The sequence below is a fragment of the Kockovaella imperatae genome (genome assembly GCF_002102565.1).
Source record: "Kockovaella imperatae strain NRRL Y-17943 chromosome Unknown BD324scaffold_29, whole genome shotgun sequence".
Lineage (NCBI taxonomy): Eukaryota > Fungi > Basidiomycota > Tremellomycetes > Tremellales > Cuniculitremaceae > Kockovaella > Kockovaella imperatae.
This window is the reverse complement of record NW_019028969.1, coordinates 1-21097: the sequence shown is the minus strand read 5'-3', so window position 1 is coordinate 21097 and position 21097 is coordinate 1. Positions and strand designations below refer to the sequence as shown.

Below are 21097 nucleotides of genomic sequence, written 5' to 3'. Positions count from 1 at the left end.
GCTGCGGAATTCCCTGATACGGTCCGGGGACCCCGATAGAGTGTCACTTTGCTAACCCTTGTCTCTTGTCTTCTTCTTATAACTGCATCGTGAGGACTGGTAGATTGAGGGCTACAACAGTACCATCTGACGATCCAACAGCTAGGCCACGACGGATGACCTAGTCTCGCCAGGCGCACCCCATACAGATCCCTTGGCGTCCGGTCTGACGACCATGGAGTCCGAGTCTGGCGAGATCCATCGCCATCATCATCATTCGCATCGAAGACGAGCGGCCGAAGAGAATGGAGAGCATAGACATCACCGTAGGCGGTCTAGAAAGTCACTCGAAGCCAACGGGCATGGCGACTCGTCAGACCCTAGGGGAAGCCTGGGCGTCCACGTCCGGGTACATACAGTAGAGCAGTTTTGGAATGGCAAGTGACCCCCACAGAAGAACTCTGACCCCTCAGAGATTGAAGCTATCGTGACTATCCCAGAGAATTGCAATCTTGCGCAACTGGACAATACTCTGCGGATGTTTGTGACGTTTTGCGCTGCTTATCATGGTGGGTCTGAGCTCTCGACACAACTGACATTACAGATGAATATCTCCCTTCACCCCATGAGATGCACCATGTCATCTCCCTTCTGCTCGACTGTGAGCTCTTCACCTATCACTATGAGCGGATGGTCGGCCTCATCTTCGATGATGCGCAGGAGGTGAGCGAGAGAGTCATTCGGAGCTGATCTAGCCAGAACACCAACCCACATGAATTGTATGTCCTGTATCACATCATCCTCTACTATGGTCATCGTCGACCATCCCTTTTCCGGTCTCATCGCAAATGGAAGAAGCTACTCCCGACGTTGGGCGAAGTCGTCGGCGTAGATTCGGATGAGGTGGGTCTCGATCCTAAAGCGAAGCTCATGTCAGACCTTCGTGTCCGGCTTGCCGCCTATAGAGTCTCGCGTGCGACTACCAGCCACCGACCTCATGTACGAAGTCTGTCGTGTTCAGAAACTCTCTTCGAACGAGCTAGAGCAGTTTGACGACGCTTTCATTGATCGACTGTTTGAGCTCGTCGAGACGACAAGAGACAACCAAGATGAGCGGCTCAATTATGCCGTCATCCGACTCATCGTGAGCTCCAATGCGTGCCTTTCTGACACTCGCAGGTCGCGCTCAACGAACAGTTCATGGTCGCTACGCTGCCACACAAGTCCAAGCCCACCTCACCCACCTCGTCAGCGACCTCACCCACATCGCCACAATCGGCAGACCGACTTCAGTTGAACGGCATACCATCTCGCATCCATCCAGAACATCAACGCCAGCATCAGCGACGAAACACAGGCCCAGATCCCCTCGGCGATGCACATGAGGATGCGAAGATGATGAATCGAGTCCTCATGGTCCTGATGAAACGTCTTGGCAGCAGCAAGACGTTTGGAGAAAATGTCATCTTCATGCTGAATCGAGCGAGTGAGTCTGGCACGAAGGAGGCTGCTGACCTCAGAAAACACGCCCGAGGACTTATGCATGCAGCTGCTCATTCTCAAGATCCTCTATCTCCTCTTCACCACCCCTGGCACCCAGGAGTATTTTTACACCAATGATCTCAAGGTCCTCCTGGATGTCTTTATTCGAGATCTCGTGGATCTGCCGGAGGAATGCGAAGCGGTGCGTCTATTTCTGGCTGCCATGTCTGACCCCCCTTCAGCTCCGTCACACTTACCTCAGAGTCCTCTACCCACTTCTCAACCACACCCAGCTCAGGACCGAGGCCTACAAGCGACCTCAGATCAAGCTGGTCCTCCACTCTCTGATTTCCAACGACCACATTCGTGACATCGGGCCGACAACCAAACGTCTGGTCGAGCGATGTCTGGAGGAGACGCCGAAATTCTCCCGTCGTCATAGGTGAGAGTCGTTCAGGGCCATGCTCACGCCCCAGTGCATCCAATGTGCGCCAAGATTCCACGTGCTCGACCCTGTCCCTTGACTCGGTCGCGGCCGCCTTGCCCCGACCGACACATCTCACCACGTCAATCTACACTTCTTCTGATCCAGTCCGACTATCCTCGCTCAACGACGTTTCCAAATCGCTCGAAGCGCACGAAGTACAAGCCAATCTACCATCTCGACACCGAGCCGAATCGAGCGCCACGTCCATAGGATCTAATGACGGTCATCTGAGCGATGCGTCTACCGCAGGGCCACCTCGGAGACGACGAGCTGCGCCAGCTCCACCGTCCAAGCGGGGCTCGGCAACGAGTACGGCTAGTCTTTCGTCCATCGGCTCGACCGATGCCCGCAGTCGAGCCAACTCCGTCGTCAACTCGAGAGCTCAGACGCCCCAGATCCCAGGTGTCGTCGTAACCCCAGAATCTGAATACCCCCCTGGGTTTCATGATCTGATCGACCTTGGTGGAAAGAATGTTCCACCACCTATTATCGAGGTCAATCCTGTGCCTGCAGTGCCCGGCTGGATCAGTTTCACCCGATGATCCGGGTGGAGTGGTATCAGAGATTTGTACTCGTATATTCTTGATGTAACGATCGCTTGAATCAACGAGGCCATACCGAAGGGCTCTCAGTACATCTATAATGCTCACAGGGAAGGAGTACGGAAATGGTGCTCTCTGTCGAGTGCACTCGTGAGGCTGAAACGGCCCTCTGTGGATCAGCAATGTGTAGCTATACGGCTCAAAGCATGACATCTTAGGCCATCATGTAAGAGGCATAGGCGGAGACGAAGCGAGTTCGCCACTGAACCTCTTGTGCCACATGGACATCGTCGTAAATGGCGTCACCCGTGCTCAACCCGGCCGCCAGGGCCCAATTCCAGCGTTCAAAGGACAGTTCAACGGGTCATCCGATATTCATCCCATACCTCATATCCCGTTGCAGGCTGGTCAGCGGATAGAGATTGGAGCAACGGTCCCCCAGATTAAGACGGAAGAGTCCGTCAGTCGACTGCGCACCCACGTTCCGCATCAAATCCAAACTGTTGATAGTCTGACTCCTTGTTCTCCTCGCTTGGACCACCTGTGACTCGTTCTACAATGCCACCAAAACGTCCGCCTCCTCTACCTCCCTCCTTGTTCGCTCCTTCTGGACCTCTTGCTCCAGGTATGAAACCCATCTCCCACATAAGATCCCAGCTGATCGAGGTCTCGTGCTCTCTCCCATCTCGCAATGTTCACTCAATATTCCGCTGCAACGAAATTTACTTGGACACGTTGTCTTATACGTGATCATCCAACACTGGCCTACACTCTGTCGCCCTATCAGGCTCGGCGCCTCTTCCTCCCTCGCCCAGCACCATCCATCCTGAATACATCATCGATGCTCACTCGTTCCCGGATCGCCCAACGACCGATCCAAGTCCCATATTTGGAGGCCTCAGAGAGGATTTCCCCAGACCTCCCGTCAAGTCCGCTGTACAGGTCAAGATGAATGTATCTGCAGAGCCGGCTCAAGCCATCCTGTAGGTCCTCACTGAGGGATATGGCTGAGTCCGTAGCGGCGTCAAACCGTTCTCCATTCACCCTACTATCCTAAATCTCACACTTGCGACCCCACCCTCGATTACCAACATTGCAAAGGGAGCTGTTGACATCATTGTTCCCTCTACAGCCCCCATGACGGAAAAGGAGTGGGATCTACTGGAAGAGGCTGTCAATGCTCTGGACGGGACAGGGGTGATGCAGTCATTGAATGGAAAAAGTGACGGAATGGAAGTGGACGGTCCCAGTCCCGTTGGGACGGGAGGGAAGATAGTCATCTGTAGGTGCTCAGATCAACAAGTCTGACAAATTCCAGCTGGCTTGATGCCACCCCCGATCACCGCACCGTCGACAAAACTGGTCCACGACGAAGCCTACAATCTCCATATCTCCCGTCTCACTCAACTGTCTCTCCACGCAAACGTTTTCATCAAAGCTCTCCCTCCAGTCATTGACACGAAGGCAGTCTCCGTTGGAGAATGGCGCAGCGACCGTCAGGAGCTGGAGCGAGTCTTGCGCATGTACCGTGAGCGAGCCGAACGAAAACCGACTGACTTGCAGTATCGCCTGCTATCGAGGCGTTCGGGACACATCGAATCATTTTTGGCTCTGCCACCGCTCTGCCTCTAAAGGATCTTGCCAATGCGACCCTGGCAGATACCGCCCTCGTCCAACCCATCCCTTCGGACGAATGGTATGCCACGTTGCGTCGGTGTAGCGCTGCGTTAGGCGAGGAGACAGAAGCAGTGACTGCCATAATGGGAGCCAATGCCATGAGCGTCTATGGGCTACACACGCCTCCGCAGACATTCACCATGCCCGCTGCGCCAATGTCAGATGACGAGAAGATTCCGGCCTTGGCACCGTTCAAGGATACGCCTGCAGGTGTCATCTGAAGGGGTCCATATTTCAGGACTGGGTTGATGAGGGGGATCAGCCTGTGCTATCTCCAGTGCAGACCATGTTACATAACATCATGATTACGAACCAAGAAAGGCCATCTATGCAATGCAGAGACGCGACCTGTCATTCCGAAGATTTCCCGTCATATGTCCAAAATACTTTCAACATTGATCCTTGACAGTAAACCAATCATGGGACGCAGATTTCCGTGCCCGAGATGAGCATCTACAACCCCCTCACCCTTATACTCCTCCCTCCGACCCACACGGATCCGAAACCGTTGCCCACGGCCCTGGCAATCGACCCCTTGGCTGATTTACTATGGTGCGGCTCGTCAACGGGTGTGGTCTCGACCTACTGCTCCCCGTCTCATCTCTCCCCAAACGTCCGCTTCCCAGCTCATGGGGCTGATGCGTCCGGAAGCCTCCTCTCTGGTGGCAGCGGCAGTGTCAGGGGGATCCGCGTGACCGATAGAGAAGTATGGACGCTGACAGAAGGAGGAGTTGGTGGTCGAAGAAGAGGCGGAGCAGCCAAGTGGAATGTCAGCGATCCTGCCAGGGGACTGAGAGCAATGTGTGGGAACCCCACAAACTCTCACGAGGTCGTCGCAGGAGGCATGAACGGGCTGGTCATCGCCAACACAGCTCGAGGGGAGGTATTGAAAAGGGTGAGCTGAGGGTAAAGACGAGGTTGACGATGAATCAAGATCGATACGAGTCCTATAGTGCATCTGTCCGATGCGTCACGGAGTGTCTTCAGTGCATCTCAATCTGGCCAAGTGTCAATATTAGACCCACGAATCGGCTTCAAAACATCATCAACAGTGTCGCCCGTCCAGGCACATACTGGTGGTCTGAATGGTGTCGACGCAAGAGGGCATATCGTCTGTACATGGGGATGGACACATATGTGAGCAGTCGTCCGAGATATGGATCTTAACTCGCTTCAGGTCCGGTCATCCGCTACCCGATCCTCTCGTCCGCCTCTACGACGTCCGTACTCTCCGAGCTCTTCCACCCATCTCGTTTCCTGCGGGTCCTGCATTCGCCGTTCTTCATCCTTCAGATCCATCCAAACTCGTCATATCCTCTCAGCAAGGAATGCTACAGGCCATCGACATGGCCTCGGGCTCCAGTGGAGCTTTCGTCCAGCTCGACGTATCATCCTACATCACGAGCATGACGATGAGCTCGACTGGAGACTACCTCGCGTTTGGTGATGCGGATGGTCAGATTCATCTCTGGACGGCTCTGGACACTGAGGAGCGGAACGAGGATGGGACACTGGCACTGACTCCATTTGGCACCGGTGTACGCACAGAATGGCCCGATCCTCCAGACCCCCTGCCAAATGTGGAGTGGACAGATGCAACGTGAGCCGTGTCGAGGCCAATGACTGACCACAGACCTCTCAACGCCATTGGAATGCCGCACTACAACGAGCCACTGTTATCCTATTTTTCCACCACCGCATACGCCCCTGCCTCCTCCCCCTTCTTCAATCCACCTCCTCTCATTCCCGAGCCGGTCCTTGCCTCCATGAAGATGGTCGACTTTGTCGGTTACGCCACCATGCCCCATGAGCTCCGTGGTAAGCGATATGTTGTATCTGCTCGACCAGGCGCTGGGCGACGAGCGACCGACCGTGGCTTTGTCGATCGCAAGCAGAGTGGTCCCAAGTTCCTCAGCGAAAGGGACCGATGGAAAAACCTGTCTGTAGATGACGATGTCGGCGAGATCCCCAAGTGGTATCGCCAGGTATCGATCAAGTACTCCAAATTCGGTGTCGAAGACTTCGACTTTTCATTCTACAATCAGACAACACATAGTGGACTGGAGACTGACATCTTCAATTCGTATACCAACGCCTTGCTTCAAGCCCTTCACTACTCAAACCCGATCCGGTCGGTGGCAAAGGCACACATCTGCGTCGATTGCAAGCGCGAACACTGTCTATTGTGTGAGGCGGGGTTCCTCTTCCGTATGTTGGAAGATGCCCGGGGTATCAATTGCCAAGCGAGCAACTTTTCGCGAGCTTTCAGCGCGACTCCTCAGGGTGAGCATTAGCAGTTCCTCGTCGCTGACCATGAGCCACCGCACTGGGTCTCATCGACCTGGGCGATAAGAGAACATCTTATGCGGCACTGACTCAGAATCTGAATCGATGGCTATTGTCCACGTTCAGCGTCGAGCACCTAGACCTACGTCCATCCATTGACGACGTCTTGGGTATTCCTACAACTACCACTATCACCTGCCAGCAATGCGGTTTCACCTCGTCACGAGATTCTACCATCCACGTCATTGATTTAGCCTACCCTCGCAAGCCCGAAGGCACATTCACAGATATTCTCCACTCATCCATTGTTCGAGAGAGCTCCACGCGGGCCTCGTGTTCGAACTGCAGGCAGTTTGCTCTACTCCAGACGAGACGATCATTGGCCTCTTCGCTCCCTCCCGTGATATCTCTCAATCTAATGGTGACTTCGCCTGACATATTGGAGCTCTGGCAAGGCGACTTTCTGCCGCCGAGTGTGAGCGTAGCATCCCTCCCTGATGGCGATATTACTGTATCACTGGATGAGGACGGCGACGTCTACAACGTGACGGTAGGTGCGAGTTCGTAATTAGACTGACCGGGATAGTCTTTGGTCGCGCACATCCAGACGGAAGGCTCGTCTCACCTGGTAGCTTTTGCAAAAAGTAGGAGCCGTGCATAGATACAGCTGACACCAGTTTCCGGCGAATGGTTCGTTTTCAATGACTTTTTGGTCCAGCCCGTTCCGCCTGAGGAGGTGTTCACTTTTGAACCGTGGAAAATCCCCGCCGTCATTTTCCTCCAGAGACGTGACCTCAAAGTGGATGTGGATGCCTTGCCCACCCAACTTGGCCCGAACGCTCTTCTCGAAGACGTCTCTATAGCATTCAATCGTCGTCGAAATCTTATCAAACATAAAATCTTGGATCCAGAGGAGATGCCCCCGCGGGGTTCGCTAGTGTCAATCGATGCAGAGTTTGTTGCCCTTCAGCAGGTACGTCGCCATGTTTGGGCTCGAGCTGACGAGGCAGGAGGAAATGGAGTTCCGCTCAGATGGCACCAAAAACATTCTCAAACCGTCGCACATGTCCCTCGCAAGAGTCTCCGTCCTGCGTGGCGAGGGTCGAGACGAGGGCATCCCTTTCATTGACGATTACATTCATACTAGCGAGACTGTCGTCGACTATTTGACCGAATTTTCCGGTATCAAGAGTGAGTTGATGGCGCAGATGTCGCTCATGCCAGGTGGTGACCTCGACCCAAACAACTCACCACATACACTTGTACCTCTCAAAGTTGCGTACAAGAAGCTTCGCCTGCTGGTGGATTTGGGATGCATCTTCATTGGGCACGGTCTGTCCAAGGACTTTCGGACAATAAGTGAGTATTCCGCTGAAAGTCTGCCCTGACGTGAAGACATTTTCGTCCCTCCAACTCAGGTCATGGATACGGTCAACCTCTACGTCTTACCTGGTCAAAGGCGGAAGCTGTCGCTCCGCTTTCTGACCTGGTTCCTGCTGAAGAAAGACATCCAGACCTCGATGCACGACTCGATCGAAGATGCAAAATATGCCTTGCTTCTGTACAGGCTGTATCAACGGTTCGTGGAGGAAAACCGATTTGACGACGTGGTGGAAGATATTTTCTATGAGGGACAGAAGCTTGTAAGTCATACGTATCTATGTCACGCTCAAAGCCAGGGTTTCAAACCGCCTCTACAAGTCGAAGCCTCTCCTCAACCGCCTCAACCACAACCACCACCCGTCCACAGTACTCCCCAGCGTACTCCGCGTCAACATCCGAGCTCGCATAATCTGAGGGGGAGGAGGGGCCGCAGATAGACCTGTACATAGTTGTCAAGAGACAGCAGAGTCGTAGCTCACGCATTCTTGTCGAAAGCAGTCGCGTGAGCCAGAATCGCCACGTAAATTCGCCAATGCTATGTAGAAATCATTGTCCACGCTTTGGCATTCAGCATCACACTCACCATGGTAGCCAGCATCGTCGACAGTCTTGACGGCGCTATCAATCATCTGGCGTACCTTGCTGATGATCCTCGGATCGACTATCAGTCTGTCGTTGTCTGGTCGAGCTTCCTCACCACTGCCTTTGAAGTATGGTTGAAGTGAGTCTGAAATTCTGAACCCGACGACTGACGCTACTAGTCGACGCCAGTTGCGCCAGTATGACAAGCCCAAACCACCTCCTGAGCTGGCGTCACACATTTCGGACGACAAGTTTCGCAAAGCTCAGGCCTATGGTCGGGACAAGACCCGTTACTCTCTCTTCAAAGCAGTGTTCAACCAAATTTTGGGCTGGGCGATTATCCGTTCTCGTTTGTACGCCAAGCTATGGTACGTCACAGGAGGTTGGATGGATACTTTGGGACTGGCACCGAGCAGAACGGTGAGTTCGACCCTCACTCCAAGCTCACGCATAGATCGTCCATAGTATGATGTGGATCTCAACCCTTGTCGTCTTCTCCACGATCCCTTCCATCCCTTGGAACTACTACTACACTTTTGTCCTCGAGGAAAAGCACGGCTTTAACAAGTCGACTCTCAAGCTGTGGATCATGGACCAGATCAAGTCCACGGTTCTATTGGCTGCAATTGGTCTCCCTATCCTCGCTGCGTTCTTGAAGATTATTGAATTAGCTGGGAGGCGATTCGTCCCTTGGCTCATGCTCTTCCTGTGAGTTAAGGTCTCTGTATGTGCAACTCTGACGCCTTTTCAGTATCACAGTTCAGTTAAGCATGCAGATGATCTATCCTACGTTCAGTGAGTAGATCCTGCCTGGTCGTGCTGACCCGCCAGTTCAACCTCTCTTCAACAAGCTCACTCCTCTGCCCGAAGGGGAGCTCCGAACCAGGGTTGAAAACCTCGCTGCAAAACTCAAGTTCCCTCTGAATCATCTATACGTGATTGATGGCAGCAAGCGGAGTGGTCATTCTAATGCGTACGCAGAGCGGACGAATGTCAGTTGACTCGCCTACAGCTACTTTTACGGTCTGCCCTGGTCAAAACACATTGTCATTTACGACACACTGATGGAGCAGAGCTCGCCGGCGGAGGTGGAGGCTGTACTTGGCCATGAATTGGGGCATTGGTCTTACAGTGAATCACTAGCAGAGACAATCACTAATACGCTTCAGCACATCCAACCAAGCTCCTCTTGATCATTCAGTTACACCTTTTGACCACTTTGACAACCTTTTCCATCTTCATCCACAATCGCGCCTTATTCGACTCGTTTGGTTTCGACCCTCAACTGGCTATTACTGGGGTTGCAGGCGGCCCTCAGCCCATCATCATTGGATTCATGCTTTTCCAGCTGGTGCTCGAGCCTCAGGATACCGTTGTCAACTTTTTGATTCATGCTCTTACCCGGAAGTATGAATATCAAGCGGGTAAGTCAATAGTGAGACTCGCAGCTCATTTCGCAGACGAGTTTGCGGTCAAGCTCGACAAGAAGGAAGACCTGGCATCGGCCTTGATCAAATTGCACATTGACAACCTGTCGGCACCTCACAATGACAAGCTCTACTCAATGTACCATCACTCCCATCCAACGTTGCCGGAGCGACTTAGAGCTATGGAAACGTATGTCAGAGCTGTGGATGTACAGGGTAAGAAGGACCTTTAGAGTCCGGTTAATTGCCCGTCGTTCGTCCTAGATGCATCGAGATATGCTATGGATTGGCTTATGACTGGAATTCGGTCTTGAGCTCGCTGCCGTTAACGACAAACGGTTCCTTCGCTCCGCAACAGATGAAGGCCATTCTACACCACTGATCTGTCCTGTTAAACCATTGGTGCATCCTGTGAGAAATCAGGACGGCCCTTGATGCCAGACTCACGTGCCGCGCTGCACAACGACATCCCCAGGCTTTAATACCCGCTCTGAACCATCGTCGAGCAAGAGGGTCAACTCGCCAGCAATACAGATACCTGGTGATCAAGCTTGACTCTCTTCGTACTCACCATAATCAAGAGATACAGTGCGGTGCATCGGTGACTGCCCATGAGGCGGCGTATCGGTGATCCAAAATCTAGTCTTGTCCGAATCGTATATGGGCAGGCCTCCTCCTGGCTTTCCGGTATCCTCCCCAGATAAGGGAGATGGGAAAAGTGAGTCCCAAGCGATCTGTCCTGATTCAGTATACCCATAGCTCTAGGGCATTACTCACGCTCATCTGCGTCAAGGAAGCGGTATTTAATCTAGAAAATTGGGCTGGGCCTTCAGCTGTGATGGTGGACGAGCCGTCATCTGCGTGACCTGTCACGATACGATTCGGTGCGGGGAGGGGCGAAATCATCTTGACTATTTGGGCACAAGGGATGTTAATCTGACTCGTTAACCTGGCAATAGATTGTGAGGAGATCTGGGCATCTTTCCCCACCCTTAAATCTGTCATTACCAATGCCGGACAAGCGGAGATCTACTCATGCGCAGGGCGGCGTGTGCACGTTGTCCCAGATGCATGGGGAGATAAAACTAGACAAATTAGAGCTGATCATTCGAGTGTGCCAGCAATCCTGTTGTAGAGCTAATATGGAGTCTCGGAACCACGTCAAAGCATATATCGGAACGCCGGATGCTTGTCTCCCAACGCCACGATCTCCTCCCGAGTCATGCCCTCCAAGCCCCACTTGGCCAGATACTCGGGGCTGTCATACAAGTGACCCTCGTGGAGAGCAGGAGGAGGACCATAGAGCATGTCCCGTCGCTTGTTCTCCCGTCTGAAATAGATTGTCAAGATCCCGGCGCAGATGAAATTGAGGGCGCAGAAAGCAAGCGCTGTACCGTGACCTGGGAGGTATCTAGAGACACAATTTAGCAAAGCAATGTCTGACGGACTCACCTAGGCGCGTCCTTGATCCTGTACGCTTCTGAGGAGTAGATGCCTCCAGCGTTTCCGCTCATGAACACAATACCCATGGCGACAGCCTTTTTATCTGAAAGCCATCAGTGCTGATTCTCACCATCTTACGGTCGCTCACAATGGTTGCCCCAAGTGTTTCCCGTCCAAGCGATAGTGGTTCCTATCAGCGGACCGACGGAGCCTGCAGTGATAAAGACGGCAAAATAGAGCACACCGGGGACTTTGAAAGAAACTGTCATGAGCATGATGTAGCCGATGCAAGCCAGGAACGACCTGAGGTCAGCTCTTCTTCAATGAAGTTGGCGTACCAAAACATTAGGAAGAGGCCCCTGACTCGGAATCTGTCTGATAGGAAGGCCGTACCGACAGTAGTGATGAACATGAGCACGTAGGCTGTGTCCGTCAGCGCGTCCTTGTGATCGGGTAGCACTTACGCGGAGCACTCAGTAGAAGCGACTGAGGCGTAGTGAATCTGCCGAGAGACGCAATGATGGTGGGCGAGAAGAGTGAACCACTAATGGTCACCTCTGCCTCGTCTCAGCCGACTCACCTGTACAATGGCTCGGCGGCACCAGCATAGCACAGAGCCATAACATACACCTTCCAGTCCTTCAAGGCCGACCAGACCACGGAGATGCTGAATTTGCCTTCACCCGCAAGACCCTGTTCGCCTTTGAGTCTGTAGAGAACCAGTTCCCGCTCGAGTGGTGTGAGGAATTTCGCTCGGTCCGGCCAGTCATGGACCATCCAGAAGGACGCGACGGCAATTACAAACGTCAAGAGACCTTCCCAAACGAAGACCCAGGTCCAGCCCATCTTGCCCCCAACTCCTGCCATACGAGAAAAGGCGTAACCTGTGGGTGAATCAGCAGGCGATGACGCAGACCGGGTATCACTGACCTAGAATACCACCAAAGGCTCCTGCAAGGACAGCGCCTGCGAAGAAAATAGAGCATCTTCTGTTGATCTCTTCTCGACGATACCACCCGGTCAAGAAGAAGTTGAGACCTGGGAACTGGGAGGGCAATGAGCTCCGACCACGACCGCAACGACATACCAGACCAGACTCGAAGAAGCCTAAGCAAAATCGCAAGGCGAGAAGCTGAGAATAGTTGGTGACCAAACCCACTAAGCATACCCGTTAGGCCCCCACAACCGTTCTCCATATACTCACTGCAAATCTGGAAGATCGACCAGCAGACCTTGTGATAGTCAGCTCCTGGATCGTGCCGAGCCTTCCGCTCACCATGGTGAAGGGAATCCAACGAGATGGTCGAAACTTTTTCAAGACGAGATTAGAAGGCACCTCGAAGGCGACGTAGCTGACGAAGAAGACTGGGGTGTCAGAAGGTTATTCTTGTATGTCGCTCACTCATCGACGCGTTACTGTACTCCAGAGAAGTGAGGTGCAGCTCCTTGACCAGTCCTGGAGAAATTAGTCACGTCTCGTGCTCGCGTGTTCACCAGTGAGCTTGCCGACACCGATATTGACTCGATCCAAGAAGGACATCAGATATAGCAGCCTGGGGCTTCAGCGCGACCGACACATACGTGACCTACGTGATCCAGGGGATGATATTCAGGTCCATCTTTCTTAGTAATTTGCGTTCGGCCTCGGCATACTCTTCAGGACTCATAGCTGCAATCTGAGCGGCAAGCTCAGACTGATGGTCCGGGACACCGGTCGGATTCTTGTGACTCGGTTCAAAGGCGTGGATGCTGGTCTGGGCATCCTCGCCATATGTGGTATGCTTCTCGCCTTGCATTGTGGGTACGGTTCGTGTGAGATGTTCAACGTCAACAGACAGCTCCAAGAGGCTCGATTCTTACTCATGGTTTCCCACACAATGTGGCTTTTCCCTTCGGCCCGGTCGTTTTGAGGAACCGACGCTAAACTCGATGTGGACAAGATTTCATTAGCCGATACCCGATGTGGCCCAAAAAAGCAGCAAGTTCCTTACTCAATGCTTGGCTCGTACAAAGACGTGATGCTGCGCGGCTTCCGGAAGAGCAGATGAGTGGTCTCCATAAGCACTTGACTCGGCTCAATCTTGCCAAAAAGATCCTTGACCGACAGTACAAAGATTGAAGGAAATTGTTACCTATCTGTAGTCACCCGTTTGACGAACAGTAGAAAGATTTCTAAGATACAATGTAAACACACCAAAAAGAAATTCGGAAGCTGTTCCTGAGAGGATTGAACTCTCGATCTTTCGATTGCGGTACAAATAACAGTCGAACGCTTTACCAACTAAGCCAAGGAACATATTTTGATGCTTCAGAATGCTTCAGAACGCTGCGAACTATCCATGACATGTAGTATATATACCGTGTTTGTGCTGTAATAAACCCAAAACTATGACAACTTGTAGTTCGCTGTCATGAAAATTCATGCGTTGCAGTGGTTTGCGGGTGGGCAGCACACCCTGCGTCAGTCGTTGTCTCAGGCCTAGTGCTCTCCTACTGTCAAGCAAGAGTCATCGATCGCATCGCCCTTCCTGGTCCCGCTTCGCGAAAGATCTGATCTTGATCTTGGGTTCTGTTCGTTGCCGAGCCATGTTTTAGCCTGGTACAGTCAGGGGACCCAAGCAAAGGCTAGGCCTCGGGCGAAGTTGACCTGTGATCTATGATTGTCCGGTCGATGAGCCTCCTGCTACCCCTACATTGTATGCACCGCGGAACGTCCTCCACCACCTATGTTCAACTTTTGTCAAGCTTGTTCGTCACAACTTTCCCCACTGCCACAAGCTACACATTCGATGGTTGGTAACGGACAAATGACCCTGATGCCGACATACTTGAGCTATTTGATGTGTGTTTCGTGCAATTGTTCTCAGCATTCGGACAATTGTCCAGGTCATTCGAGCATTTGTTCAGTTCCTGCCAAAAGCCTCAAGGGATAATGATAATTGTCTGATAAGATGCGATTCGAAAAAAAGAAAATCCATTCGTGCAAAAAGGCACATCGTGGCATTCCCCTCTTCCGCCCTAACCGCCAAAGTGCCGCCTGGAGCGCAATGTTGTCATCGGAATGAAAAAGTTATAAATGTGAGCGCTCATCTATCGTTCGTTTCCATCTTATTGTTTGACATTCCTACCTTCTGTATTCTATCTGTCAGGCATCGAGTTCCCAGTCCTCTGTGATGTGTCAGTGCGATCCTAGGCTAGGATAGAATGTCAATTAGAAGTGTATTTCAAGAGTCTGTGAGTCCTCGATCTTCATGCTTGGCATTCTTCCTGACTCACGTGCAAGTTCATCGGACACATCATCCATAGTCTCTCTGGCCGTCGATGGCTCAAGTATCCAGAGGAAAATGCAGACTTTGTGCTGCCTTCAAAGTACGCTCTCAGAGCCAAAGAGGCATCATCTACGGGTGCAAGCTTGAGCTCAGCGCCGAGGTCGAACCTCGATGCTCTTCGGACGGACACGGTGGATTCTGCGCGGACTAGATTCGAGGATGGCGAATTAGAATCCCAAGGTCAGGAGGTCATCATCGTAGATTGGTACGGCCCAGATGATCCAGAGAACCCACAGAACTGGTGAGGATTTGTCTTTATTGACATTGCTGATCATATGATCAAGGTCTTTAGGCAAGAAGTGCTGGCTCACATTCTGCATCATGCTCATTACCACATCCGTCTACATTGGTTCCTCAATCTATGCTCCGGCTGTGCCTAGTGCGATGGAATACTTCGGAGTGGCACAAGTACCGGCGCTCCTGGGTATCTCATTGTTCGTCCTTGGGTACGGCATCGGTCCTTTGTTCCTCAGTCCCATCACCGAGGTAAGCGAGTCGCGAATGGTCTAGACTGACAGCATCAAAGGTACCCAAGATTGGTCGGACCATCCCTTACATCATCCCACTAGCACTTTTTGCCATCCTTCAGCTTCCAACTGCACTTGTCACCAATTTCGCTGGCTTTTGTGTCTTACGATTCCTCTCTGGATTCGTCTCCAGTCCACCTTTGGCTACAGGTGGTGAGCCATCAAACGTGTTCCTCGGCTTATACACTATAGGGGCTTCTCTCTTTGACATCTTTCGGCCGGAGAAGTTCGCATACCCTATGGGTCTCTACGACATTTCTGCCGCTGCGGGACCTACGCTCGGACCGGTCGTTGCGGCCTACGCGGTGTATGCGAAGAATTGGCGCTGGGCATTCTGGGAGCTCTTATGGATTGCTGGCTTTGCACTTCTCTTCCTGTCCTGTGCGCTGCCCGAGGTATGTCACCGGGTGTCATTCTAGAGCTGATATGTAGACATCTGCCGATAATATTCTCTATCGAAGGGCTATCAGATTGCGACGTCTCACAGGGAATCCGAACATCAAATCTCAATCTGAGATCGACACTGCCCACCTCGACTTCAAGGCTGAGATCCTCAATGCCATCGTCCGACCTATCACCATGACGTTCAAGGAGCCCATCGTGCTTGCGACGGATCTCTATGTCGGATACGTCTACGCCCTCATCTACTCTTACTTTGAGAGTTTCCCTTTGGTCTATGAGTACGGCTATGGCTGGTCAGGAGCCAACGCGAATCTACCGTATCTGGCCTTCATCGCCGGAGAATCTTTCAGCGTGATCGGCTATGTCATCTGGGCAAGGTGAGAAGATATCAAGATCGTGGCACGACTGACGAGACAGGCTGTACTGGGAGCCAAAATTCGCCGAGACTGGTGGTCACCCCAAGCCAGAGGCATCCTTGCCCATGGGCATCCCCGGAGGATTTTTCGCGCCTCCTACCTTGTTCTGGTTTGGCTGGACAGCCGTTCGGACGCATTGGATCAGTCCGGTATTGGCGTCTGCCGTCTTTGGCCTGGGCACTTCCTGGATGTGAGTGATAATTAAGGAGATTGCTGAGAGCACCAGGTTTATGCCGTTCTTGACGTATCTGCCGCTGGCTTATCCGAAATACGCTGCATCAGCGTTAGCATCGAATGATTTCGTCAGGTCACTGATGGGTGAGCCAAAAGCCAACGGTCTTATGTCTGACCACCTTCAGGTGCGGGTATGCCGCTCGCCGCTGCACCCTTGTTCCACAATTTGGGCATAGCCTGGGGGAATTCCCTCCTCGGGTTCATCGCCATCCTTTTCGTCCCTGTCCCATGGCTGCTATTCGCATATGGAGGGAAATTGCGCAACAAGAGTCCGATGGCACTGCATGATAGCGATATAGAGAAGATGAGGCAAAATTCGGCAGCGTGAGGCTTGGTCGGTTATAATGGATCAACCGGAACATTTGCATAAGCATTGGATATTCGCATACATTCATACCTGAGATTGCATATTCTGTGAAACCCCAGGTCCCGAAGGAATTGAACATACTTCTACGATGACTATGTATCCACCTCCTTGGCAGGTGCCCTCACATCTCCCAAGCGTCTAGGCCATGACTTCCCGTATACTTGGCTCCCCGAAGTTTGGCTCAATTGTCTTGTTGCCACTCAAAAAGGAAGGTGAACAAGAGAATGACGAGAATCCGCCACACAAAGTCTATGCCAAGAATCACTTTCACAGATCCTTTGAGACAACCCAAGAACAACTAAGCGACATACCGCATTTCTTCGAGTTTCCTTCTCACACCCTTGGTCGCTGAGACCAAAGAACTTGACCCCCATTGATTACCAGTCTGTCACCGTTGGACATCCCCCTCAGTCATCATAGCTTCACCATGCAACCACTCACCGCCGCATCGTTCACCTTCATCGCCAAGGCTGTCGTCACGTTCTGGGCCGTCGTGTTGATGGCAGTGGCTGCAGCTCTGCAAGCAAAGTTGAACGACTATTGTGGGTGATGTGTTCCAACAACAGTTCTGACATACAGATGGAACCGATGCCATTCACAATAGCAATCTCTCCGGCGCCAATGCCCTCATCGCGGCTTGCGTTTTTGTGATTCTGTACTTTGTCGCTCAGTGAGTGCCGCGACATATTCAGATGGTCGCAACTAAAATCGATAAACTTCACAGATTCTTCATACAGCGCCGCAAGCCCGACTCCATCCTGGTCTCCACAGTGGTGGATGTCAGCGTCATCGGGTTTCTCTGGATCCTCGTCCTTGGCGGTGTTGCGGCAGAATCATCCGTTGCGGATGTGTTTGACAGGTGTGATAGGTTCACGACCTGCGAGTGAGTCATCTCCATAGTCTAAACCATGCCATATGCTGAAGCGTTGCAGCTATGGTAGTCTTGGTAAAGCCGTGCTCGGTCTCGGCTGGCTATTCTTCTTCATGGTATGTGAAAATGATTTGAACACCATCTGACCCTTCAAGCTTCTCGGCCTCTTCTGCTGGATGTTGATCTACACTTTCATGCACTATGGATCCTCTTGGTCAGTCTGGAGAACTCCGTTCGCCCTGCTTGTAGAGCGAGGTGCCCCTGTAGCTTCAGGTCGAGATGTCGAAAACAAGCCCGGAGTACCTGCTTCCACTGACCATCAACAACAAGCCCATCACACCGCTCAACCTGCTTCTACCACGTATCCTCCGGCGAACGATCCTGTAATGGGACAGGCTCCGCTTCAGATGTCACAAACTCAGCCGACGAGTACTCAGGCTCAGACCTAGTCGCAAGCTTTTGTTCGCCTGCCTTTTTTTCTTTTGTTGTGTATATTTCTACTCAGACGTTGTTATTATAGCCCGAAGTCGTGCATATGATCATGATACTTCGTTCGCGTCTGCCGGATGTCCAAGCGAGAGGTCGGAGTTACCATTTCAGAGGTCGAAGACACCATGGGGATAAGACTTGCCCCCGGCCTGGATCCCCCTGCGAATACAGGCCGGCTGACCAGAGGTATTGACTTCCAGACACAAACATATCCGGCTCGAGGCTCCTACTTGGATGCCGAACCCCTTGAACAGAGTGTTGAGCTAGAGTAGCCGGAAGAGAGGGGATATACAAATCGATGATAGGGTTAAACTGCGACTCGTCGCAGGGCCGAACTACATTTGCACGAATGAAGGTTTATCTTCTGTAATCGGAAATCCCGAAAACTGACAGGAATTCTCTGTCCTTGCACTAATGGTTTTTGGATCCCCAAATGCCCAGATATTCGGCAATTTTGCCGGAATCAGCACCAGACTTTTGAATGCTCAGACTTTTGCACGAACGCTTCCAGGGTCCATCCACACAGTTCTGACACACTCAGTCCTCACACACAGTCCTCAAACACAGTCCTCAAACACACCATACACACCACGGTACACCGTGTTCTGCCTTTCACGTTATAACATTGTTTACGCGTTTTGGGCTCTTCACTAACGTCCATTTGGTTCCGTCCATAAAGCTGTTGTGGCCGTCTCTTCGCAGTCAGAGAGGCAGTGATGTACGTTGGGTCTGTATGTCACGAGGACACTGCTCTCAGAACCTTCATGTGTCATCTACAATAGTACCTCCTCAAGGCATAACTCCACTCGATTACCAGTATCCAAATTGCTTCTCCAGACCGCCAAAGTCCATCGGCCAGTCCTCCTTGTCAGGTCCAAAGTAGCCTTGCTCGGGTATAGGCAGGAGGGTCGCATTCTGAACATACGATTGATAGTCGACACCAGCAATCTGGACGTTGTTGCCCCACCAATCGATGCGGATACCGTCGCCTCCATTTGAGAATGCAAAGATGAGGGTTTGGACAATACTATGTAAAGTCAGTCGAGTTTACAGCCACATCTTTTAAACTCACCCAGACAAGGCAACACCGATACCGAATCCAGCAGCGATGAGATAGTTGTACTTCTCCCACCATGCAGAGTAGCGACGCTTGACATGGTACATGAAAATAAATGAGAGGTAGAGGCCATTGGTGGCATAAGTCAAGTTGGAGCCACCCGTCCAGTGAAGTGCGCCTGACCAGAAGATGGCCGGGTCAAACCAAGCGAGAAGAGACAAAGGGTAGAACAGGTACTTGTCCCAAACGGCGTATCGAGCTTCGTTCCATCTGTTCTGGCAGGACTCTCGGATCTGAGGTCCGTACTTTTGCGTGACGGCAAAAGCGATACCGACGAGAGCTCCGATGAGGAAACACCAGGGAAAAAGAGGATAAAGCTTGAACATATTACGAACACCAAAGGCTCCATATCGGACAGCTGATCCGTAATATAGCACAGCTGACCCACACACAAATCGTTGAGGGTTCGACCAAGTACACAGAGTACCACCTCCGTTGAAATTTTCTACCATCCAATTCAGGAGACCGATGAAAATTAGACAATTGAGAAAGACAGCAATGAATTGAGCGCGGAATATGGCTCGAGGAGGTACCTTGGCGTAATGCGCAATCTTGAGGTCCGAAATATAGCTGTCGGCTTGGTGATGAAAGTTAGAGGAGACGGCTTGCATGATGATTTGGGCCTGTAATTAGTCAGTCTCACCTCTGATGAGGAGAACGGACCTGAGGATTTCCGGCAAACCAGATGCCGGCAAGAACCTGGAACAGGACACCTGGGTGGTTCAGCAAGTCACAAAATATGCCCATGTGAAGCCAAACAGACGTGCATACACACCTGTGTGGAAGGTAACATTAGCTGAGGCGAGCAGGATGGCCGAAGGCACGAGAAAGATGGAGTTTAGAACCATGACTGTGAGTAGCGACCACCAAGGTGTGTGCGTTGGCCAGCCTTCCAATGCTGCGACACCTGTAACGAATGCGAAGAGCAGGATCAGAAGGAACCACCACTCAGGCACTTCTTTGTATCTGATCATCAGCAACGACCGAGAGAGTCACCCACCGTCGGATCATTCGCGTGTGGGCGTCATTATGACCATCATAGATCGACGAACTTCTCGACACGATCGAGTGCCAGATACCCTTGAATGTGTTTGACATTGTGTGCCAGTTCTTGATCGTGACATAGAAGAAGACCATGGCGTACCAAGCGAACCATGCTCCTTGGCCAAAGACATCGGCAGCCGAGAAGAACGGAGGTCCGTATTCGGCGTAAGCAGTGACATTCACGTACCCATTGTCTCCCATGATTCGGGAGACGTTGTAACGTTGACCAGTGTTGTCAAACGATTCGTTGGAATTGATAGGCATGTATGCTCCCCAGTACATATTGCCCCAGTGCATTCCGATGATGATCAGACCAGAGAGGACTCGAGCGATGTATTGCTGGAGGGTACTGAAGAATGGAGTGACCAGATCTCCATCACCCGACGTATTCCAATCAAATGTGGACCAGGGGTTGAATCCCATACCTCCATAGGAGCCCGTGATCATACCGAGCGTGTAATTGTTCGGAGCGATCCAAGTCATCCAGTTGAAGAGACGTAGGGCTTGCTGTCGTGCGCGTCAGCGAAATGGGAAGCCTGCCACATCCAAAATGCCACTCACAAAAAAGGTGTTTGGAATCCAAAACCATACAAACATGAGGGACGCACATGTGACGAAGAATCGGTATCGAGTCACTCGCCATCCATTGATGACCTCGCCCTTGCGTTCTTTGAACATGAGGGCTCTGTTGAGAGCAAGTGCTGGAAGTATTTTCGGCCAAATAGCTGCCACTGGGAAAATAACGAATCGACGCAAAATTCCGGCGAACCCGAAGCCTAGGTACTGAGTGCACAGGGCGAGAAGTATTTCGTAAGGGAAAGAGACCCAAGTCTGATTGAGATACTGTGGAAGCATCTGAACGAGGTAGACATAGTAGGTTCCTCCTGCACCCGAAGCGATGGTGAACATGACTGTACTGAGGGTCTGTTCCTTATACGTCCAGGGACCGGGATTGAGGGCAATCTTTCGTCCTCCCCACAAGGGAATGCTCCAGTCGGGAGCCACCTTGGCAA

The 21097-nt window shown here is 51.9% G+C and overlaps 10 protein-coding genes and 1 non-coding gene across 11 annotated transcripts; 7 read left to right on the top strand and 4 right to left on the bottom strand.

The window, feature by feature from the left end:
* Positions 1-57: 57 nt before the first annotated feature.
* On the top strand, positions 58-2739 carry BD324DRAFT_640340 (hypothetical protein). The gene is made up of 9 exons (XM_022017339.1): positions 58-416; positions 453-548; positions 584-702; positions 739-882; positions 917-1123; positions 1159-1465; positions 1500-1663; positions 1704-1903; positions 1938-2739. The coding sequence occupies exons 1-9, from the start codon at positions 215-217 to the stop codon at positions 2488-2490; spliced, it is 1992 nt and encodes a 663-aa protein (XP_021867634.1). The 5' UTR covers positions 58-214; the 3' UTR covers positions 2491-2739.
* Positions 2740-2752: 13 nt separating this feature from the next.
* On the top strand, positions 2753-4515 carry BD324DRAFT_640336 (hypothetical protein). The gene is made up of 5 exons (XM_022017338.1): positions 2753-3115; positions 3278-3473; positions 3510-3772; positions 3809-4018; positions 4054-4515. The coding sequence occupies exons 1-5, from the start codon at positions 3049-3051 to the stop codon at positions 4386-4388; spliced, it is 1071 nt and encodes a 356-aa protein (XP_021867633.1). The 5' UTR covers positions 2753-3048; the 3' UTR covers positions 4389-4515.
* A 46-nt stretch (positions 4516-4561) lies between these two features.
* BD324DRAFT_640333 (ubiquitin carboxyl-terminal hydrolase-domain-containing protein) lies at positions 4562-8392 on the top strand. The gene is made up of 11 exons (XM_022017337.1): positions 4562-5062; positions 5102-5304; positions 5345-5767; positions 5801-6450; positions 6486-7003; positions 7040-7097; positions 7131-7426; positions 7464-7644; positions 7678-7812; positions 7849-8096; positions 8133-8392. The coding sequence occupies exons 1-11, from the start codon at positions 4613-4615 to the stop codon at positions 8271-8273; spliced, it is 3303 nt and encodes a 1100-aa protein (XP_021867632.1). The 5' UTR covers positions 4562-4612; the 3' UTR covers positions 8274-8392.
* A 9-nt stretch (positions 8393-8401) lies between these two features.
* Positions 8402-10090, top strand: BD324DRAFT_640331 (metalloendopeptidase). Its single transcript, XM_022017336.1, has 8 exons — positions 8402-8557; positions 8598-8838; positions 8873-9126; positions 9170-9213; positions 9250-9391; positions 9431-9549; positions 9588-9842; positions 9879-10090. Exons 1-8 carry the CDS (start codon positions 8421-8423, stop codon positions 10076-10078), a joined length of 1392 nt encoding a protein of 463 aa, XP_021867631.1. The 5' UTR covers positions 8402-8420; the 3' UTR covers positions 10079-10090.
* On the bottom strand, positions 10091-10890 carry BD324DRAFT_640328 (hypothetical protein). The gene is made up of 4 exons (XM_022017335.1): positions 10623-10890; positions 10417-10579; positions 10293-10383; positions 10091-10254 (listed from the first exon to the last, which is right to left on the bottom strand). Exons 1-4 carry the CDS (start codon positions 10848-10850, stop codon positions 10137-10139), a joined length of 600 nt encoding a protein of 199 aa, XP_021867630.1. The 5' UTR covers positions 10851-10890; the 3' UTR covers positions 10091-10136.
* A 2-nt stretch (positions 10891-10892) lies between these two features.
* Positions 10893-13220, bottom strand: BD324DRAFT_640326 (major facilitator superfamily domain-containing protein). The gene is made up of 13 exons (XM_022017334.1): positions 12879-13220; positions 12783-12841; positions 12691-12744; positions 12565-12653; positions 12493-12520; positions 12376-12446; positions 12219-12333; positions 11869-12172; positions 11753-11832; positions 11627-11711; positions 11437-11591; positions 11298-11391; positions 10893-11256 (listed from the first exon to the last, which is right to left on the bottom strand). Exons 1-13 carry the CDS (start codon positions 13082-13084, stop codon positions 11007-11009), a joined length of 1590 nt encoding a protein of 529 aa, XP_021867629.1. The 5' UTR covers positions 13085-13220; the 3' UTR covers positions 10893-11006.
* A 280-nt stretch (positions 13221-13500) lies between these two features.
* On the bottom strand, positions 13501-13584 carry BD324DRAFT_t36. Its single transcript has one exon. It is a non-coding gene; the product is annotated as a tRNA-Asn (tRNA).
* A 61-nt stretch (positions 13585-13645) lies between these two features.
* BD324DRAFT_640321 (hypothetical protein) lies at positions 13646-14234 on the top strand. The gene has a single exon (XM_022017333.1). It carries the CDS (start codon positions 14015-14017, stop codon positions 14219-14221), a length of 207 nt encoding a protein of 68 aa, XP_021867628.1. The 5' UTR covers positions 13646-14014; the 3' UTR covers positions 14222-14234.
* Positions 14235-14492: 258 nt separating this feature from the next.
* Positions 14493-16524, top strand: BD324DRAFT_654273 (MFS general substrate transporter; the record flags this gene model as incomplete). The annotated part of the gene is made up of 9 exons (XM_022018782.1): positions 14493-14522; positions 14572-14858; positions 14902-15103; positions 15144-15297; positions 15337-15539; positions 15577-15923; positions 15964-16152; positions 16189-16280; positions 16322-16524. 9 exons carry the CDS (start codon positions 14493-14495, stop codon positions 16522-16524), a joined length of 1707 nt encoding a protein of 568 aa, XP_021867627.1.
* A 731-nt stretch (positions 16525-17255) lies between these two features.
* BD324DRAFT_585277 (hypothetical protein) lies at positions 17256-17883 on the top strand (the record flags this gene model as incomplete). The annotated part of the gene is made up of 3 exons (XM_022013733.1): positions 17256-17446; positions 17505-17550; positions 17590-17883. The coding sequence occupies 3 exons, from the start codon at positions 17256-17258 to the stop codon at positions 17881-17883; spliced, it is 531 nt and encodes a 176-aa protein (XP_021867626.1).
* An 850-nt stretch (positions 17884-18733) lies between these two features.
* On the bottom strand, positions 18734-20993 carry BD324DRAFT_654271 (OPT oligopeptide transporter protein-domain-containing protein; the record flags this gene model as incomplete). Its single annotated transcript, XM_022018781.1, has 6 exons — positions 18734-18950; positions 18996-19663; positions 19704-19753; positions 19816-20006; positions 20041-20591; positions 20646-20993. The coding sequence occupies 6 exons, from the start codon at positions 20991-20993 to the stop codon at positions 18734-18736; spliced, it is 2025 nt and encodes a 674-aa protein (XP_021867625.1).
* Positions 20994-21097: the final 104 nt, after the last annotated feature.

What these genes read in the sequence shown, in the direction of transcription:
- BD324DRAFT_640321 (XM_022017333.1), top strand. Translation starts at nt 14,015, where the DNA reads ATGTTCAACTTTTGTCAAGCTTGTTCGTCACAACTTTCCCCACTGCCA.
- BD324DRAFT_640340 (XM_022017339.1), top strand. Translation starts at nt 215, where the DNA reads ATGGAGTCCGAGTCTGGCGAGATCCATCGCCATCATCATCATTCGCAT. An exon ending in TCGGCGTAGATTCGGATGAG is followed by an intron (nt 883 to 916) that starts GTGGGTCTCGAT and finishes AGCTCATGTCAG; the next exon opens with ACCTTCGTGTCCGGCTTGCC. An exon ending in ATGCCGTCATCCGACTCATC is followed by an intron (nt 1,124 to 1,158) that starts GTGAGCTCCAAT and finishes TGACACTCGCAG; the next exon opens with GTCGCGCTCAACGAACAGTT.
- BD324DRAFT_640336 (XM_022017338.1), top strand. Translation starts at nt 3,049, where the DNA reads ATGCCACCAAAACGTCCGCCTCCTCTACCTCCCTCCTTGTTCGCTCCT. An exon ending in GAGCCGGCTCAAGCCATCCT is followed by an intron (nt 3,474 to 3,509) that starts GTAGGTCCTCAC and finishes CTGAGTCCGTAG; the next exon opens with CGGCGTCAAACCGTTCTCCA. An exon ending in GCGAGTCTTGCGCATGTACC is followed by an intron (nt 4,019 to 4,053) that starts GTGAGCGAGCCG and finishes ACTGACTTGCAG; the next exon opens with TATCGCCTGCTATCGAGGCG.
- BD324DRAFT_640331 (XM_022017336.1), top strand. Translation starts at nt 8,421, where the DNA reads ATGGTAGCCAGCATCGTCGACAGTCTTGACGGCGCTATCAATCATCTG. An exon ending in GACTGGCACCGAGCAGAACG is followed by an intron (nt 8,839 to 8,872) that starts GTGAGTTCGACC and finishes GCTCACGCATAG; the next exon opens with ATCGTCCATAGTATGATGTG. An exon ending in GATGATCTATCCTACGTTCA is followed by an intron (nt 9,214 to 9,249) that starts GTGAGTAGATCC and finishes CTGACCCGCCAG; the next exon opens with TTCAACCTCTCTTCAACAAG.
- BD324DRAFT_640328 (XM_022017335.1), bottom strand. Translation starts at nt 10,850, where the DNA reads ATGACAGATTTAAGGGTGGGGAAAGATGCCCAGATCTCCTCACAATCT. An exon ending in CTTCCTTGACGCAGATGAGC is followed by an intron (nt 10,580 to 10,622) that starts GTGAGTAATGCC and finishes GAATCAGGACAG; the next exon opens with ATCGCTTGGGACTCACTTTT. An exon ending in GTCGTTGTGCAGCGCGGCAC is followed by an intron (nt 10,255 to 10,292) that starts GTGAGTCTGGCA and finishes GATTTCTCACAG; the next exon opens with GATGCACCAATGGTTTAACA.
- BD324DRAFT_640326 (XM_022017334.1), bottom strand. Translation starts at nt 13,084, where the DNA reads ATGCAAGGCGAGAAGCATACCACATATGGCGAGGATGCCCAGACCAGC. An exon ending in GCTTCTACTGAGTGCTCCGC is followed by an intron (nt 11,712 to 11,752) that starts GTAAGTGCTACC and finishes TGACGGACACAG; the next exon opens with CCTACGTGCTCATGTTCATC. An exon ending in AAACACTTGGGGCAACCATT is followed by an intron (nt 11,392 to 11,436) that starts GTGAGCGACCGT and finishes GATGGCTTTCAG; the next exon opens with ATAAAAAGGCTGTCGCCATG.
- BD324DRAFT_640333 (XM_022017337.1), top strand. Translation starts at nt 4,613, where the DNA reads ATGAGCATCTACAACCCCCTCACCCTTATACTCCTCCCTCCGACCCAC. An exon ending in AGTTTGTTGCCCTTCAGCAG is followed by an intron (nt 7,427 to 7,463) that starts GTACGTCGCCAT and finishes CTGACGAGGCAG; the next exon opens with GAGGAAATGGAGTTCCGCTC. An exon ending in CAAGGACTTTCGGACAATAA is followed by an intron (nt 7,813 to 7,848) that starts GTGAGTATTCCG and finishes CCTGACGTGAAG; the next exon opens with ACATTTTCGTCCCTCCAACT.